Raw genomic sequence first — 18,374 nt, forward strand, 5'->3', positions numbered from 1 at the left:
CTCTAACTTGCCATCCTTCCTTCTCATCTTCTGCAGGATTTACTAAGCTCCTTCTAGGCATTGAACATGGATCTCTGAATGTGTTTCCATTAGTTGCAAGGTGAAGCCTCTCTCATAACAACTGAGATGTACATCTATCTATCTATCATCTATCTATCTATCTATCTATCCATCTATCTATCTATCTATCTATCTATCTATCTATCTATCTATCATCTATCTATCTACTAGATTATCATTAGGAACCATTTTATTCACTTTGTGCTTCTTTTTTATTGAATTTGCTGTTGGATTTTTTTTTTTGCTATTCATATTTGTTTTTATTGTTGGTCTCTGGAATATATAGTCTCTAGATCCTGTCTCTCTAGGAAGTGTCAGGAATGGGCTCCATCTCATGGCATAGGTCTTAACATGGACCAGCCATTGGTTGGCCCCTCCTAAAATATCTCTGCTACCCTTATCCCAGCCCATCTTTTAGACAGGATAAATTGTAGTTCAAAATGCTTGTGACTGTGTTGGCGCTCCAATCCCTCCTACGGAAGGCTTGCCTGGTTCCAGGAGAGGTCCAGTTTAGGCTTCATATCTCCCTTGCTAGGAGACTTAGCCAGGGTCACCCTCATTGAATCCAGGGATTTTCCACTGCATTTGGTTTCTTGCTTGTATCAGAAATACCCCTCACATCATTTTTACTTTCTGTTTTACTCTCTCTCTCTCTCTCTCTCTGCCCTCCTTGCATATGGTCTTGTTTATTCCCTTTAAACAGAAAATTATTAAATCCATTAAATATATCCAGCAAAATACTAATAGGTGAAGGAAATTAATAAGAATTTTCAAAACCTGAAAATGGATATAAAACCAATAAAAAACACACACACAAAGTGGAAGAATCCTTGAAATGGAACATATTGATAAGCAAACAGGAATTACATATGCAATCATCACCAACAGAATTCAACAAACTGAAGAGAGAATCTGAAGTATAGAAGATATGATTAAAAAAATGGTACATTTTTCAAAGGAAATATTGAACATAAAATGCTTCTGACACAAGACTTCCAGGAAATCCGGGACAGAATAAAAAGACAAAACCTAAGAATAATAGGAAGAGAACATGGAAAGATTCACAGATTTTTCTATTTTCTGAATTCTTTGTTTACATTCCCAATGCTTTCCCATTTTTCGGTTCCCCCCTCCCCATATGTCCTATAAGCCTTCTCTCCACCCATTCTCCAATCACCTCCCTCCTTTTTTTCTGTCTTGGTACTCCCCTACAATACTGGATCAGGCCTTTCCAGGATCAGGGCCCTCTCCTTACTTCTTTATGGGAGTCATTTGATATGCTCCTTATGTCTTGGGTATTCAGAGTTTCTGGGCTAATTAATATCCACTTATCAGTGATTGCATTGCATGTGTATTCTTTTGTAATTGGGTTACCTCACTTAGGATGATATTGTCCAGTTCCAACCATTTACCTAAAAGTTTCATGAATTCATTGTTTTTAATTGCTGAGTAGTATTCCATTGTGTAAATACACCACATTTTCTGTATCCATTCCTCCATTGAGGGACATATGGGTTCTTTCCAGCTTCTGGCTATTATAAATAAGGCTGTTGTGAACATAGTGGAGCATGTGTCCTTATTGCATGCCAGGGAATCCTCTGGGTATATGCCCAGGAATGGTATAGCAGGGTCCTCCACAAGTGTCATGTTCAGTTTTCTGAGGAACTGCCAGACTGTTTCCAAAGTGGTTGTACCATCTTGCAATCCTACCAGCAGTGGAGGAGTGTTCCTCTTTCGCCACATCCTCGCCAACACCTGCTGTCTCCTGAAAATTTCCTGAACAGAACACCAATAGCTTATGCTCTAAGATCAAGAATTGACAAATGGGATCTCATAAAATTACAAAATTTCTGTAAGGCAAAGGACACTGTCAAAAGGACAAAATGGCAACCAACAAATTGGGAAAAGATCTTCACCAACCCCACATCCAATAGAGGGCTAATATCCAATATATACAAATAACTAAAGAAGTTAGACCCCAGGAAACCAAATAACCCTATTAAAAATGGGGTACATATCTAAAAAAAAGAATTTTCACCTGAAGAAATTCAGATGGCTGAGAAGCACCTTAAGAAATGCTCAACATCATTAGTCATTAGGGAAATGCAAAACGAAACAACCCTGAGATTTTACCTCACAGCAGTCAGAATGGCTAAGGTTAAAAATTCAGAAAATATTTACAATAAAATCATGGAAGAAAATTGCCCTTACCTAAAGAAAGAGCTGTCTAGAAAGGTATAATAAGCTTACAGAACACCAAATAGTTTGAGCCAGAAATTAAAATCTCTCTATCACTTAATAATCAAATACTAAATACACAGAAGATACAAAGAATATTAAAAGCTGCAAAGAAAAATCATCATGTAACATAAAAATTCCAACCTATTAGAATTATGCGTTTCATCTTTACAGAGACTCTAAAAGACAGAATGGTCTGGACAAATGTTATTTAAAACTCTAAGAGACCACAGATGGCCATCAAGGCTCCTATACCCAGCAAAACTTTCAATCACCATAGATGGAGAAAAGAAAATATTTCATGAGAAATCTGAAACTAAACATCCATCTTCAAATCCATCCTTATATAGTATACAAGAACAAAAACTCGAATCCAAGGACATTAACTACATGCACAAAAATGTAGGAAATAAATAATTACATGCTATCAAAGCTAAAAAAAATGAAAGCGTGTGTGCGCGCATGCACACACACACACATACACACACACCCACAGACCCAAACACACCCCCATACACAAACCCACACACTATCACCACATATATCAAAACAAGAATTAACAATCAGTCATTAAATGCAGACACTATTGTAGATGCCATTAAGTTCATGCAGACAGGATCCTGATATAACTGTTTCCTGATAGTCTCTGCCAGAGTCTGACATGTACAGAGGTGGATGCTCACAGTCATCCATTGAACTGATCATGGGGTCCCTAATGGAGGAGTTAGAGAAAGGACTGGAGAAGCTGAAAGGGTTTGCAACCCCTTAGGAAGAACAACAATAAAAATCAAGCAGACTCCCCAGAGCTCTCAGGGACAAAACCATCCAGCAAAGAGTACACATGGAGAGGGACTCATTGTTCCAGCTGCATATGTAGCAGATGATGACATTGTCTGGCATCAATGGGAAAGAAGGCCCTTGGTCCAATGAATGCTTGGTTGCATAGTGTAGGAGAATGACAGGTCAGTGAGGTGGGAGTAGGTAGGTGGGTGGGGTAGCACACTCCTAGAAGTATGGGGTGAGGGAATAGGATAGGGCAGAACTGGAGAGGAATCCGGGAAAGGGGATAACATTTGAATAAACATAAAATATCCAATAAAAAATAGGAGTTGATATTTGACCCAATATAGTAACCAGAAACAATGTTTTCTAATGTAACACAATTTCTTTTCCTTACAGAAATACTCTAAAATGAAACTGATGTTAAATAATTCAGAGTCCAGTTCTTGCCTAACAAACACTGAGCCCTTTGATGCCTCCTTCAGATAACTCTTCATGACTTAATTTTGTTTCCACTGGGTAGTCTCAGCTCAGTGAGTGTACACACCCCACAGATATTTTAGTAGACTTCACAATTTTTCTTAATTGTATGTTTTCCTGCTGTGAATCACTATTCCCAGGTGCCAAGTGAGAGATTTTTGAGTCCTTGGAGACTCACAGTGACTCTGTGAAGGGTACATAATCTAGGGCTAAAATGGTATAAAGCAGATTGGACTCCAGGGAACTGAGGGAGTGTCTGGATACTAGTGGGCCTGAACCAGGACAAAACAATGCTTCATATCTTTGATCCACATGGATCAACGAGACATCTTTTACCAGTTTGTTCATGTGCTCTCAGGGATGATTAGCCCAAGATTCTCAACTAAACATATATCTGGGTTTTATCTATTATTTATCAGTGTTATGAAATTATTCATTGCTCTCTCTCTTCTGATTATCCTCATTGTATTCCAGGAACAAATTTCTTGTTTGTCCTTAAGTATACCTGCTTCTCCTGGCTACTATCAAGATGGACATTTTGTTATTGGAGGACTCTTTTCCCTCAGAGTGACTGCTAGAAACAATAGAATTAAATTTGGCTTTAATGATACAGTGACTATACCGGAAGCTGTTATTGTGTAAGTGTTTGACCTCTCTCTTTAAAAAAAAATGTTTCAGCATTTCATACATGTAAAAAAACATATGTTGATCTCACTCTACTCTACTGCTCCGTTCTAATGTTTGCTGCCTTCAACTTCATGGGTTCTCTCTCTGTGTCTGTCTTTCTATCTGTCTCTATCAAATTTTATTGTATTGAGTTCATTTAGGCATGCCAGTACTGCAAGAGTATACGGCATTATCTATAGTCTAGGCAAGCTACTAGACAAACCTCCTAATGAAACTGACTGTCCCTTCCCAAGTAGCCATCAAGTGCCAATAGTTACTCAGCCATGACTCTGTGTGTCTTTCCCCTACACATGCTGAATTCTCTTAAACACGTAAGAAGTTTTGGAAAGCACTTTGCTGTCAAAACCAATTTGTCTTTTTAGTTATATAGTGTAGTGTATTGAGAAGATTTTAGTCTTCCTGTTTAAATTCACACTTGACACTATTTTTTTCAGTTGCTATCAGTGATCAAGCACTGTGTGTTTTCCTGAGGTTTATCTTATTCTTTGAAGACCACATGAAAAACTAAGTTTTAATGTTTGCTATTTCCCACATGTTTTACTCTTCCATTTTTATTTCTCAGAAACAAATTGCACCATAAACATTGAAAAATGTACATTTAATAGTATGTGGTGGTGCAAAACTTTTATCCCAAAACTTGAGAAGCAGAGGCAGGTGGATCTTTGTGAGCCTGAGTTTAACCTAGACTACATAAGGAGTTTAAATTAAACCTTGGTTGAATAATCGAGATGCTGTCTCAAAAAAATTCAAAAACAAAAATAATCAATTTAATAACAAGATGTACTATGAATCTTCTTTTTTAGCACAATTTTCTCCATATTTTTAATATTGAGTAGAATGCCTGTTTCTTGGAATATCAAGTACAATTTTTATATGAATTAAGTTCTTATAAATAAAAATGCAGAATTTGAGAGGTAGAATGGGAGGAGCTATATAGAGAAAAGAGAGGGATGTATAGAATGTAATTATATTTTAATTATTATATTAAAATATATCAACTAATATAAATAATTATATTTTATAAATTAATATAACAGAACATAAATTAATTAAAATAATTAATTAATATTATTAATCAATATAAAAAGAATACAAAAATGATCTTTCCAATTTTTCCTCCCAGGAATCTCACCAAAAATTATCAGCACATGTTGGCAATGGTTTTTGCTATAGAAAAAATCAACAAGGACCCAAATATTCTATTCAATATGTCCCTGGGATTCTATCTCTTCAATGTTGACTTTTCTGAAACAAAGGCCATGGAAAGTTCTATGGCTTTGCTCTCAGGAGGGAGCCCCCCAATTCCTAACTACAGTTGCAGGCCTGAGAAGACTGATAAGCTGGTTGCAGTGATAGGAGGCATTTCAACAGGAATATCAACTCAGATCTCCAGAATTCTAAGTCTCTACAACATGCCACAGGTACACAAAGCATCTTGCTTCCAAGGTTAAAGATAGTAATATAGTAATAAATGCTAATTAATCCAGTTATTGATTATTGATGAGGTATGGGACTGCTTAACAATTTACTATTTTGTTATCAATTTAGCTCTGAAGTATACATTTTTCTTAACATGAAATGTTAGTAAAATAAACTTCATTTCAAACCTCTAAAATAGAAAAAAATATAAGTAAAAGTAATGACAACCTGTATTCTTTCTATGCCAAGAAAATTTCTTTTGCTATTTACCATTTTTAATACAGTCTTTCTTTTGTATCCAGTTTTAGAGCATCACAATGCATGAAGGCTATAATAATTTTATGCACATATGTACACAGTAACTACTGTGAATATATTCCTGATTATTTTACTGTGGTATCAGCTCAGATTGCCATATAAGATTCATTTATACCAAGAAGCGTGAGTCACCCTTCAGTCAGGCTGGTCATTTGGGCTGTTTGTAATTTTCTCCTGTTGATAGGAAAGTGTTTACTTTTGGCTTTGTTTAAAAATCTTTCTGTTGATCAGTAATTATTTCTTATAAACAATGCTAGAGAGGTAGAATTTACAAGACAATTGCATCTTAATTAGTCATAAACTTGGAAAGGTTTACTTAGAAAGTTTACAAATAACAGTGATCTAGTATTTAATGTTTCCTTCTATCCTCAGTGAAGTAACTTAAATCTTAGTAAAATGAATGAGGCTGCCATGCTGTTTCATTTTTATTATCAATTTTTACCTATTTGTTTATTTTTAGACACATTCTCACTATGCAAGTTTGCTTAGTCTTGAACTTCCATTGCAGCCCAAGATAGCATTAGGGAGATCCTCAATCCTTTGCGTACCCAGGGCTGGGATTATAATCATACTCCATCATGCTTGATTAGATTTTTATTTTATAAGATTTTATGAGTTATTTTTTAAATATTTGTCATTTTATTTATTTACATTTCAAATGTTTTCTCCCTTTCCAGTCTCACCTCCCCAAACCCTCCACCCTATCACCCTTTCCCTTTGACTCTAAGAGGGTAATTCTGCAACCACCCACCCACTCTGGCCTCACTCCTCTAGCATCCTCCTTTACTGGGACAAAAAGGCTCCACAGGACCATGTGCCTCCCCTCCCTTTGGTGCCAGATAAGGCATTCCTCTGATACATATGTAGTAGGAGCCATGGAACTACCAATTTAGATAGCTGTGCCCATGGGATCTTTGAGGAGTCCAGTTAGTTGATATTTTTCTTCATGAGGGGTTGCCATCACTTTCATCTCCTTCAGTCCTTCCTCTGACTATTCCACTGGGGTCCCCAGGTTAAATCCAATGGTTGGCAGAGAGGTTCTGCCTCTGTCTTCACCAGGTGCTAGCAAAACCTCTCAGAGGACAGCTGTACTAGCTCCTCTCTGCATGCATTTGCCATTGGCAATAGTGTTAGGGTTTGCTGTCTGCAGATTTGATGGATTCCAAGGTGAGGCAATCTCTGGATAGACTTTGCTTCAGTCTTTGCACCATTTTTGCTTCTTTGCCCCAAGTTTCCTTTAGATAGTAACAATTCTGTATTAAATATTTTGAGATGGGTGAGTTGTCCCAGGTTCCATCCCTCAACTGTTAGCCATATGTATCGTCTGGAGGTGGTCTTCTCAGGATCAATCACCACTCTGTTGGGTATTGCAGCTAATATCATCCCAATTGGGTCTTAGGAGCCTTTCACATCCCTGGCATCTGGGACTTTCTGGTGGTTCCTCCCACGTGCCTGTTCCCTACCATGGAATATTCTGAGTTTTGGGGCTAATATTTACTTATCAGTGAGTGTATACCATGTATGTCCTTTTGTGTCTGGGTTATCTTACATAGGATGATATTTTCTAGTTCCACCCATTTGCCTGCAAAATTTGTGAAGTCATTGTTATTAGCTTAGCAGTATTCCATTTTGTAAATGTACCTCAATTTCTGTATCCATTCTTTCATTGAAAGACATTAGGGTACTTTTCTGCTTATGGCTATTATAAATATGGCTGCTATGAAAATAATGGAGCATGTCCTTGTTATATGTTGGAACATCTTTCAGGTATATGCCTAGTAGTAATATAGCTGTGTCTTCATGAATTTCATTTCTTCTTTTAAATATGTTATTTTTGACATGTGCTTATTACAACATTTATAATGAATACAATTATTTATAAGAAATGTGTATATAACTGTACTAGGCTCATTTTGGCCACAGAATTATTTACATTCCAAATGTTGCCCTTTTCCTGGTCTCCCTCCCAGAGTTTTTAACCCCATTCCCCCTACCCTTGGCCTCTGAGATTGTGCTTATCCATTCTTACCACCCACAACATGTGCTCCTTCATCTCCCTTCCCTCCAGTATTCAGTCTCAACAGGATTAAGCATATTCTCTCCCACAGAGGCCAGAGTAGGCAGTTCTCTGCTACATATTGGATGTGGGTCCACAGACCAACACATGTATGTTCTTGGGTTGGCAGCCTAGTCTCTGGGAGTTCCCAGGGATCTGGGATAATTTATATTGTTAGTCTTCCTATGGGGTTGCCCTCCCCTTCAGCTCTTTCAGTCCTATCCCTATCTTCTCAATAGGGTTCTACAACCTCAGTCTAATGGGTGGCTGTAAGTATCTGAGTCTGTCTCAGGCAGCTACTGATCAAGCCTCTCAGTGCACAGCCATGCTACATTCCAGTCTGAAGTACAACAAAACATTACCAATAGTGTTATGGCTTGGTGGCCAACCATGGGATGGATCTCAAGTTGTCCAATCACTTCATGGCCTTTCCTTCACTATCTGCTGCATTTTTGTCCCTAACTTTGTTTTAGACAAGAACAATTCTTAGTCAAAAATTTTGAGGGTAGTTCAGTGATGTCATCCCTCTACTTGGGGCCCTGTCTCTTTGGCTAATTCTAATTCAAAGTAATTCTGTACTTTTTGGCTAATATCTACTTATCACTGAGGATAAACCTTTTGAGTCTGTCCTCTTGGGTCTCGGTTACCTCAACCAGGGTGATATTTTCTAGTTCTATCTATCTTCCTATAAAATTCATGATGTTCTCCTTTTTAATAGTTGAAACTCAAATTTTTCTCTTTCACCTATGGCTAGCTGGCTGCCTGTGACTACAGAAACTTACACATATAGCCTAACAAAAGTTCAATATACTCACAATGTCCTGAGACATTTTTATCATTTCTTTTAGTAATCCCCTCCTTTTTTTTTTTTTTTAAATATATAGCATCTTGTCAGATTGGCTGCATGTGCTTTACCCACTGAGCCATCTCTTTTTTCTTTTTTATTCGATATATTTTTTATTTACATTTCAAATAATTTCCCCTTTTCTAGACCCTCACTCCCTGAAAGTCCCATCAGCCCCCTTCCCTCCTCCTGTTTCCCCCCCCCCCCTAATCCTTCCCACTTCCCTTTTCTGGTTTTGCCCTATACTGCTTCACTGAGTCTTTCCAGAACAAGGGGCCACTCCTCCGTTCTTCTTGTACCTCATTTGATGTGTGGATTATGTTTTTGGTATTCCAGTTCTCTAGGTTAATATCCATTTATTAGTGAGTGCATACCATGATTCATCTTTTGAGTCTGGCTTACCTCACTTAGTATGATGTTCTCCAGCTCCATCCCTTTGTCTAACAGTGACAGTCAAGCGGATCAATGGAACAGGATTGAAGATCCAGAAATGAACCCACGCACCTATGGCCACTTGATCCTCGGAAAAGGGGCAGAAAACATCCAATGGAAAAAAGATAGCCTTTTCAACAACGATAGATGGTTCAACTGGAGGTCAGTATGCAGAAGAATGAGAATCGATCCATCCTTGTCTCCTTGCACTAAGCTCAAATCCAAATAGATCAAGGACCTCTACATAAAGCCAGACACTCTGAAGCTAATAGAAAAGAAACTGGGGAAGACCCTTGAGGACATCGGTACAGGGGGAAAGTTCCTGAACAGAACACCAATAGCTTATGCTCTAAGATTAAGAATTGACAAATGGGACCTCATAAAATTACAAAGTTTTTGTGAGGCAAAGGACACCATCAAAAGGACAAATCGGCAACCAACAAATTGGGAAAAGATCTTCACCAACCCTACATCAGATAGAGGGCTAATATCCAATATATATAAAGAACTCAAGAAGTTAGACTCCAGAAAACAAAATAACCCTATTAAAAAAATGGAGTACAGAGTTTAACAAAGAATTTTCACCTGAAGAACTTCAGATGGTGGAGAAGCATCTTAAAAAAATGCTCAACTTCATTAGTCATTAGGGAAATGCAAATAAAAACAACCCTGAGATTTCACCTTATACCAGTCAGAATGGCTAAGATTAAAAATTCAGGAGACAGCAGGTGTTGGAGAGGGTGTGGAGAAAGAGGAACACTCCTCCACTGCTTGTGGGGTTGCAAATTGGTACAACCACTCTGGAATTTAGTCTGGCGGTTCCTCTGAAAACGGGGCACCTCACTTCCAGAAGATCCTGCTATGCCACTCCTAGGCGTATATCCAGAAGATTCCCCAGCATGTAATAAGGATACATGTTCCACTATGTTCATAGCAGCCCTATTTATAATAGCCAGAAGCTGGAAAGAACCCAGGTGTTCCTCAACAGAAGAGTGGATGCAAAAAAAATGTGATATATATATATACACAATGGAGTACTATTCAGCCATTAGAAACAATGAATTCAGGAAATTCTTGTCACACTTTTTAAGCATGAACTGTGGAGCTAGCAGTGCTGTATTGTAGACTATATTCTATTCATGTTTCTTTGGTTTTATCATGTTGGCATTTTTGTTAGCGTTTTTCTGTGTAGAATAAGTACACCATCTCTCGTGTATGTAAATGAATCCCTAATATATGCAAATCATTCCAAATTACCTGTGACAGATAATCCCTTTTTTCATTTTCTTGTCTTTTCCAGCCTAAGTGCTGTATGCCTGTTCTCAACTACTTCTGGGTATTAGGTCCTCTCTATGCTGAGTCTTACATTTTTCTTTCTTGATTAAATTTCACATTTTCAGAGCACATTCTTGAGTTGAAGAAAATTTACAAAGGTCGTTCTGTGTTAGGTTATCATTTGACTTACTTGGTTAGCAATTTTCAGCAAGTTTATTTAGTTATCTATTTTTTTATTCGATATATTTTTTATTTACATTTCAAATGATTTCCCCTTTTCTAGGCCCCAATCCCCGAAAGTCCCATAAGCCCCCTTCTCTCCCCATGTCCTCCCACCCACCACTTTCTACTTTCCCATTCTGGTTTTGCCGAATACTGAGTCACTGTGTCTTTCCAGAACAAGGGACCACTCCTCCTTTCTTCTTGTACCTCATTTGATGTGTGGATTATGTTTTGGGTATTCCAGTTTTCTCGGTTAATATCCACGTATTAGTGAGTGCATATCATCATTCACCTTTTGAGTCTGGGTTACCTCACTTAGTATGATGCTCTCTAGCTCCATCCATTTGCCTAAGAATTTCATAAATTCATTGTTTCTAATGGCTGAATAGTACTCCATTGTGTAGATATACCACATTTTTTGCATCCACTCTTCTGTTGAGGGATACCTGGTTTCTTTTCAACATCTGGCAATTATAAATAGGGCTGCTATGAACATAGTAGACCATGTATCCTTATTACATGGTGGGGAATCCTCTGGGTATATGCCCAGGAGTGGTATAGCAGGATCTTATGGAAGTGAGGTGCCCAGTTTTCAGAGGAACCGCCAGACTGATTTCCAGAGTGGTTGTACCAATTAGCAACCCCACCAGCAGTGGAAGAGTGTTCCTCTTTCTCCACACCCTCTCCAACACCTGCTGTCTCCTGAATTTTTAATCTTAGGCATTCTGACTGGTGTAAGGTGAAATCTCAGGGTTGTTTTGATTTGCATTTCCCTAATGACTAATGAAGTTGAACATTTTTTAAGATGCTTCACCATCCGACGTTCTTCAGGTGAGAATTCTTTGTTTAATTCTGTACCCCATTTCTTAATAGGGGTGTTTGGTTTTCTGGAGTCTATCTTCTTGAGTTCTTTATATATATTCAATATTAGCCCTCTATCTGATGTAGGATTGGTGAAGATCTTTTCCCAATTTGTTGATTGCCGATTTGTCCTCTTGATGGTGTCCTTTGCCTTACAGAAACTTTGTAATTTTATGAGGTCCCATTTGTCAATTCTTGTTCTTAGAGCATACGCTATTGGAGTTCTGTTCAGAAACTTTCTCCCTGTACAGATGTCCTAAAGGCTCTTCCCCAGTTTCTTTTCTATTATCTTCAGAGTGTCTGGCTTTATGTGGAGGTCCTTGATCCATTTGGATTTGAGCTTAGTACAAGGAGACAAGGATGGATCAATTTGCATTCTTCTGCATGCTGACCTCCAGTTGAACCAGCTATCATTGTTGAAAAGGCTATCTTTTTTCCATTGGATGTTTTCATCCCCTTTGTCGACAATCAAGTGGCTATAGGTGTGTGGGTTCATTTCTGGATGTTCAATCCTGTTCCATTGATCCTCCTGCCTGTCACTGTACCAATACCATGCAGTTTTTAACACTATTGCTTTGTAGTATTGCTTGAGGTCAGGGATACTGATTCCTCCAGACTTTCTTTTGTTGCTGAGAATAGTTTTAGCTATCCTGGGTTTTTTGTTATTCCAGATGAATTTGATAATTGCTCTTTCTAACTCTGTGAAGAATTGAGTTGGGATTTTGTTGGGTATTGCATTGAATCTGTATGTTGCTATTGGCAAAATGGCCATTTGAACTATATTGATTCTACTGATCCATGAGTATGGGATGTTTTCCCATTTTTTGAGGTCTTCTTCCATTTTCTTCTTCAGAGTCTTGAAGTTCTTGTCATACAGATCTTTCACATGTTTGGTAAGAGTCACCCCAAGATACTTTATACTGTTTGTGGCTATTGTGAAGGCGGTCATTTCCCTAATTTCTTTCTCTGCCTGCTTATCCTTTGAGTATAGGAAGGCCACTGATTTGCTTGAGTTGATTTTATAACCTGCCACTTTGCTGAAGTTGTTTATCAGCTATAGGAGTTCTCTAGTGGAGTTTTTTTGGGTCACTTAGGTAATAGACTATCATGTCATCTGCAAATAATGATAGTTTGACTTCTTCCTTTCCAATTTGTATCCCTTTGACCTCCTTATGTTGTCGAATTGCCTGAGCTAGTACCTCAAGTACAATATTGAAAAGACAAGGAGAAAGGGGGCAGCCCTGTCTAGTTCCTGATTTTAGTGGGATTGCTTCAAGTTTCTCTCCATTTAGTTTGATGCTGGCTACCGGTTTGCTGTATATTGCTTTTACTATGTTTAGGTATGGGCCTTGAAATCCTGTTCTTTCCAAGACTTTAAGCATGAAAGGATGCTGAATTTTGTCTAATGCTTTTTCAGCATCCAATGAAATGACAATGTGGTTTTTATCTTTGAGTTTGTTTATGTAGTGGATTGCATTGATGGATTTCTATACATTGAACCAACCCTGTATCCCTGGGATAAAGCCTACTTGGTCATGGTGGATGATCGTTTTGATGTTTTCTTGGATTCCTTTAGCAACAATTTTATTGAGTATTTTTGCATCGATGTTCATAAGGGAAATTGGTCTGAAGTTCTCTTTCTTTGTTGGATCTTTGTGTGGTTTTGGTATCAGTGTAATTGTGGCTTCGTAGAAGGAATTGGGTAGTGTTCCTTCTGTTTCTATTTTGTGGAATAGTTTGAAGAGTATTGGTGTTAACTCTTCTTTGAAGTTCTGATAGAATTCTGCACTGAAACCATCTGGTCCTGTGCTTTATTTTGGTTGGAAGACTGTCTATGACTCCTTCTATTTCTTTAGGAGTTATGGGACTGTTTAGATGATCTATTTGGTCCTAATTTAATTTTGGTATTTGGTATCTGTCAAGGAAATTGTCCATTTCCTCCAGATTCTCCAGTTGTGTTGAGTACAGGCACTTGTAGTAGGATCTGATGATTTTTTGGATTTCCTCAGTTTCCGTTGTTATATCTCCCTTTTCAGATCTAAGTTTGTTAATTTGGATACTTTCTCTGTGCCCTTTGGTCAGTCTGGCTAAGGGTTTATCTATCTTGTTGATTTTCTCAAAGAACCAGCTCATGGTTTTGTTGATTGTTTGTATGGTTCTCTTTGTTTCTACTTGATTGACTTTGGCCCTGAGTTTGATGATTTCCTGCCTTCTACTCCTCCTGGGTGAAATAGCTTCTTTTTGCTCCAGGTCTTTCAGTTGTGTCATTAAGCTGGTAATGTATGCTCTCTCCATTTTCTTTTTGGAGGCACTCAGGGCTATGATTTTTCCTCTTAGCACTGCTTTCATTGTGTCCCATAGATTTGGGTATGTTGTGTCTTCATTTTCCTTGTGTTCTAAAAAGTCTTTAATTTCTTTCTTTATTTCTTCCTTGACCAAGGTATCATTGAGTAGAATATTGTTCAGTTTCCATGTGTATGTGGGTTTTCTGTTGTTTTTGTTGCTATTGAACACCACTTTTACTCCATAGTGATCTGATCCACATGGGATTAGTTCAATCTTCTTATATTTGTTGAGGTCTGTCTTGTGACCAATTATATGGTCTATTTTGGAGAAGGTACCATGAGGTGCTGAGAAAAAGGTATATTCTTTTGCTTTAGGATAGAATGTTTTATATATATCTGTTAAATCTAATTGGTCCAAAGCTTCAATTAGTTTCATTGTGTCCCTGTTTAGTTTCTGTTTTCCTGATCTGTCCATTGAGGAAAGTGCAGTATTGAAGTCACCCACAATTATTGTGTTAGGTGCAATGTGTGTTTGAGCTTTAATAAAGTTTCTTTTACGAAAGAGTGTGTGCCCTTGCATTTGGAGCATAGATGTTCAGGATTGAGAGTTCTTTTTGTATTTTTCCTTTGACCAGCAAGAAGTGTCCCTCAGAGTCTTTTTTGATGACTTTGGGCTGAAAGTCAATTTTATCTGATATTAAAATGGCTGCGCCAGCTTGTTTCCTGAGACCATTTGCTTGTAAAATTTTCTTCCAGCCTTTTACTCTAAGGTAGTGTTTGTCTTTGACCCTGAGGTGTGTTTCCTGTAAGCAGCAAAATGTAGGGTCCTGTTTACGTATCCAGTCAGTTAGTCTATGGCTTTTTATTGGGGCATTGAGTCCATTGATGTTAAGAGATATTAAGGAATAGTGATTGTTACTTCCTGTCATTTTTGACATTATTTTTTAAATTTGATTGGTAACTTGTTTTGGCTTTGATGAAAGGTTACTATCTTGCTTTTTCCAAGGTGAAGTTTTCCTCCTTGTATTGGTGTTTTCCTCCTATTATCCTTTGTAGGGCTGGGTTTGTGGATAGATATTGGGTAAACTTGGTTTTGTCATGGAATATCTTAGTTTCTCCATCTACGGTGATTGAGAGTTTTGCTGGATATAGTAGTTTTGGCTGGCTTTTGTGTTCTCTTAGAGTCTGCATGAGATCTGCCCAGGATCTTCCATCCTTCATAGTCTCAGGTGAAAAGTCTGCTGTGATTCTGATAGGTCTTCCTTTATATGTTACTTGGCCTTTTTCTCTTACTGCCTTTAATATTCTTTCTTTGTTTATTACATTTGGTGTTTTGATTATTATGTGACGGAAGTATTTCTGTTCTGGTCCAGTCTGTTTGGAGTTCTGTAGGCTTCTTGTATATTCATGGGCATCTCTCTCTTTAGGTTAGGGAAGTTTTCTTCCATAATTTTATTGAAGATATGTGCCGGCCCTTTATGTTGTAAATCTTCACTCTCATCTATGCCTATAATCCTTAGGTTTTGTCTTCTTATTGTGTCCTGGATTTCCTGGATATTTTGGGTTACAAGCTTTTTGCATTTTGCATTTTAACTGTTGATTCCATGGTTTCTATGGAATCTTCAGCATCTGAGATTCTTTCTTCTATCCCTTGTATTCTGTTGTTGATATTTGCATCTATGTCCCCTGATTTCTTCCCATGGCTTTCTATCTCCAAAGTTGTCTCCCTTTGAGTTTTCTTAGTTGTTTCTACTTCTGATTTTAGATCCTGGATAGTTTTGCTTAGCTCCTTCACTTGCTTGTTTGTGCTTTCCTGTAATTCTTTGAGAGATTTTTGTGTTTCCTCTTTCATGAATTCAGCCTGTTGACCAAAGTTCTCCTGTATTTCTTTAAGTGTTTTTGTGTTTCCTCCTTATTGGCTTTTGTATTCTCCTGGATTTCTTTCCATGATTTTTGTGTTTCCCTTGTAAGGGCTTCTAACTTTTGATCCATTTTCTCCTGAATTTCTTTAAGTATGTCCTTCATGTCTTCCTGTACCAGCATCATGACCAGTGATTTTAAATCCAAATCTTGTTTTACTGGTGTGATGGGGTATCCAGGACCTGCTGGTAAAGGAGAATTGGGTTCAGATGTTGCCATATTGCCTTGATTTCTGTTAGTGACGTTCCTGCATTTGCCTTTTGCCATCTAGTTTTCACTGGTGTTAGTTGGTCTTGTCAATGCTGGACTCACCTGTGCAAGCTGAGCCTTCCTGGTGGCCTCTGGTGCACAGCTGACCTCCTGCACTGCCTGGAGACAGGGTGCTGTTTCCCAGGGTATTCTGATCCTGACACCTAAAAGCTCCCGCTGGGGCCCGCTGGATTCACCGGAGCACACCGACTTCTCCCCGCTGGCCGCCTAGAAGCCCCTCTTGCCTCTTGCAGGACCTAGAGATGTGGTGTTGCCGCCCAGGCTGATCTGGATCTGGAAGTGGAGAGACCTGAGTGCTCCCGCCAGAGGCCTCAGGACTGGAACCTAAGCTCCATGCCACAGCTAGTTACCTATTTTTAGCTTCTGTTTTTTTTTTCTCCACATTTTAAAATTTCTCAACCTAATAGCTGTTTGCTAACATCTATTTAGATTCAGAATATATTCTCTTATTGCATGTACCTGCTTATGTGAGGATTGTTTATGATTTTTTTTGTGAATATTGGTTACTTTATGCAACATATGTAACTCATGCCATTTTTCTTATCCTCTTTGATTTCTAATACTGAGGAATCATGACCTCATGGAGGTCCTATAGTTGTTTTTTCTGTCTCTGAGTCTTCCCTCTTTCTGTCTTTATCTCAGTCTCTGTCCCTTTCTCTCTTTTTCAGTGTGTTTGCCTGTATATTTGTGTATATGTGCATGAGTGTGTGCTTGTGTTTGACCATGTGCGCGCACGTGTGTGTGTGTGTGCAGGCTCATGTGGGTGTACGTGTGTGTTTGTGCATGCTCATGTGGGTGTACATGAGTGTATGTGTGTTTGTGTGGTATGTATCTCACATATGATGTATGTCAGGACTGTGTAGGTAGGCATTTCAGGAAAACTGACATGCTTCCTTCATCACTTTCTCCACTGTTGTTTGAAATCTGAGTACTGAATCAGAAGCTTGAGATTTTGAGTTGAATGTTCAGAAAGCTCTAGGGATTTACCTGTCTCCACCCTTCTATGTTACGATACAGCCACACACAGCCATGTTTGACTTGCTATGGAGATGCTGAGGATTCTACTGCAGACCCTTCTGCTTATAGAGCAAGCACTTCAAACCCAGTGAGCCACCTTTCAGCGCCATGATTTTATATATATACATACATTTATATATATATATATATATATATATATATATATATATATATATATATATATATATATATATATATAATATACTAAAACATAATGGATTTGTCATAACATCTTCATGCATGAATAGCATTATACATTGTTCTTCAGTCTCCTCAACTCTGGCTTTGGCCTACTGCACTCTACAGTTATAATTTGATTTTGAGTTTAACTTCTAGACACCAAAACATTGAAATAAATCTTAAACTACCTCCATAAACTACGTTAGCCAAACCTTTTCTTACCTAACTATTCGATTTCTTGCCATTGTGACCTTCCATTTTGACCCTTTTCTCTGAGGCAACCTCATCCAGGCCTGTTCACTTTCCTGCAGACTCTGTGAGGTGCTGTCACTCCACATTCTCAGCCACCAGAGAAGGTCAGTGTTAGATGATCAGTTCTCCCCTGAAGGGACAGTCTGACACAGCCCTCTGAGTCATAGGGAGTTGCAAAGTATAGCTCTTCAGTTTCTTCAGCCCATCTCCATGAGGAATAGCATCTTCCTGAGAGCAACATCTGGACTGGAGGACCAAAGTACCCTGGACTTGTCCTGTGAGTAGGACAAAAGGTCTCTCCACAACAGATGCTTGCCTTTTTTATAATGTTATTTGTCACACTTCAGACATAATTTTTAAATTTATAGTTTAAAAGTAGTTCATTCAGATTTTTAAATATATGTTGAGTTAAGATATTTTGTTATTTAAGAAAACATAATTCAAATTATGTTTTATTAATTAATTTGTTTCATGGGACTTAAAAACTCTTTATCTGAGTTTATTAATGTAAAAAATTGTATTACCATGTGTTATCTATTTAAATTTCTTACCTTTGTACATTTACTAAATATTGGATATTTCTTTATGCTACTGTTTCCTTCCTCAAAGTATCCATGTTTTCTTCATTTTGTGATTTCTTGTTTTGTATTACTTTTTCTTTTCCCCATCCACCCCTTTCTTCCAATCAATTAACATATATATTGAGTGTCTGTATTCAATTATCATGATTTTGGATCCAATAAGTGAAACATCTTGGAAACATGTTTACTAAACATCT

At 37.9% G+C, this 18,374-nt stretch overlaps 1 protein-coding gene across 1 annotated transcript in view; it reads left to right on the forward strand.

The window, feature by feature from the left end:
- Window positions 1–3,978: 3,978 nt before the first annotated feature.
- LOC127677633 (vomeronasal type-2 receptor 26-like) overlaps window positions 3,979–18,374 on the forward strand; it is a 36,374-nt gene continuing 21,978 nt past the window's right edge. The window contains exons 1-2 of the mRNA XM_052172673.1: window positions 3,979–4,196; window positions 5,369–5,666. Coding sequence (XP_052028633.1) covers window positions 3,982–4,196; window positions 5,369–5,666 — 513 coding nt within the window. The 5' untranslated portion in view covers window positions 3,979–3,981. The remainder of the gene's footprint in view (window positions 4,197–5,368; window positions 5,667–18,374) is intronic.

Source organism: Apodemus sylvaticus, chromosome 2 (assembly GCF_947179515.1).
Source record: "Apodemus sylvaticus chromosome 2, mApoSyl1.1, whole genome shotgun sequence".
NCBI lineage: Eukaryota > Metazoa > Chordata > Mammalia > Rodentia > Muridae > Apodemus > Apodemus sylvaticus.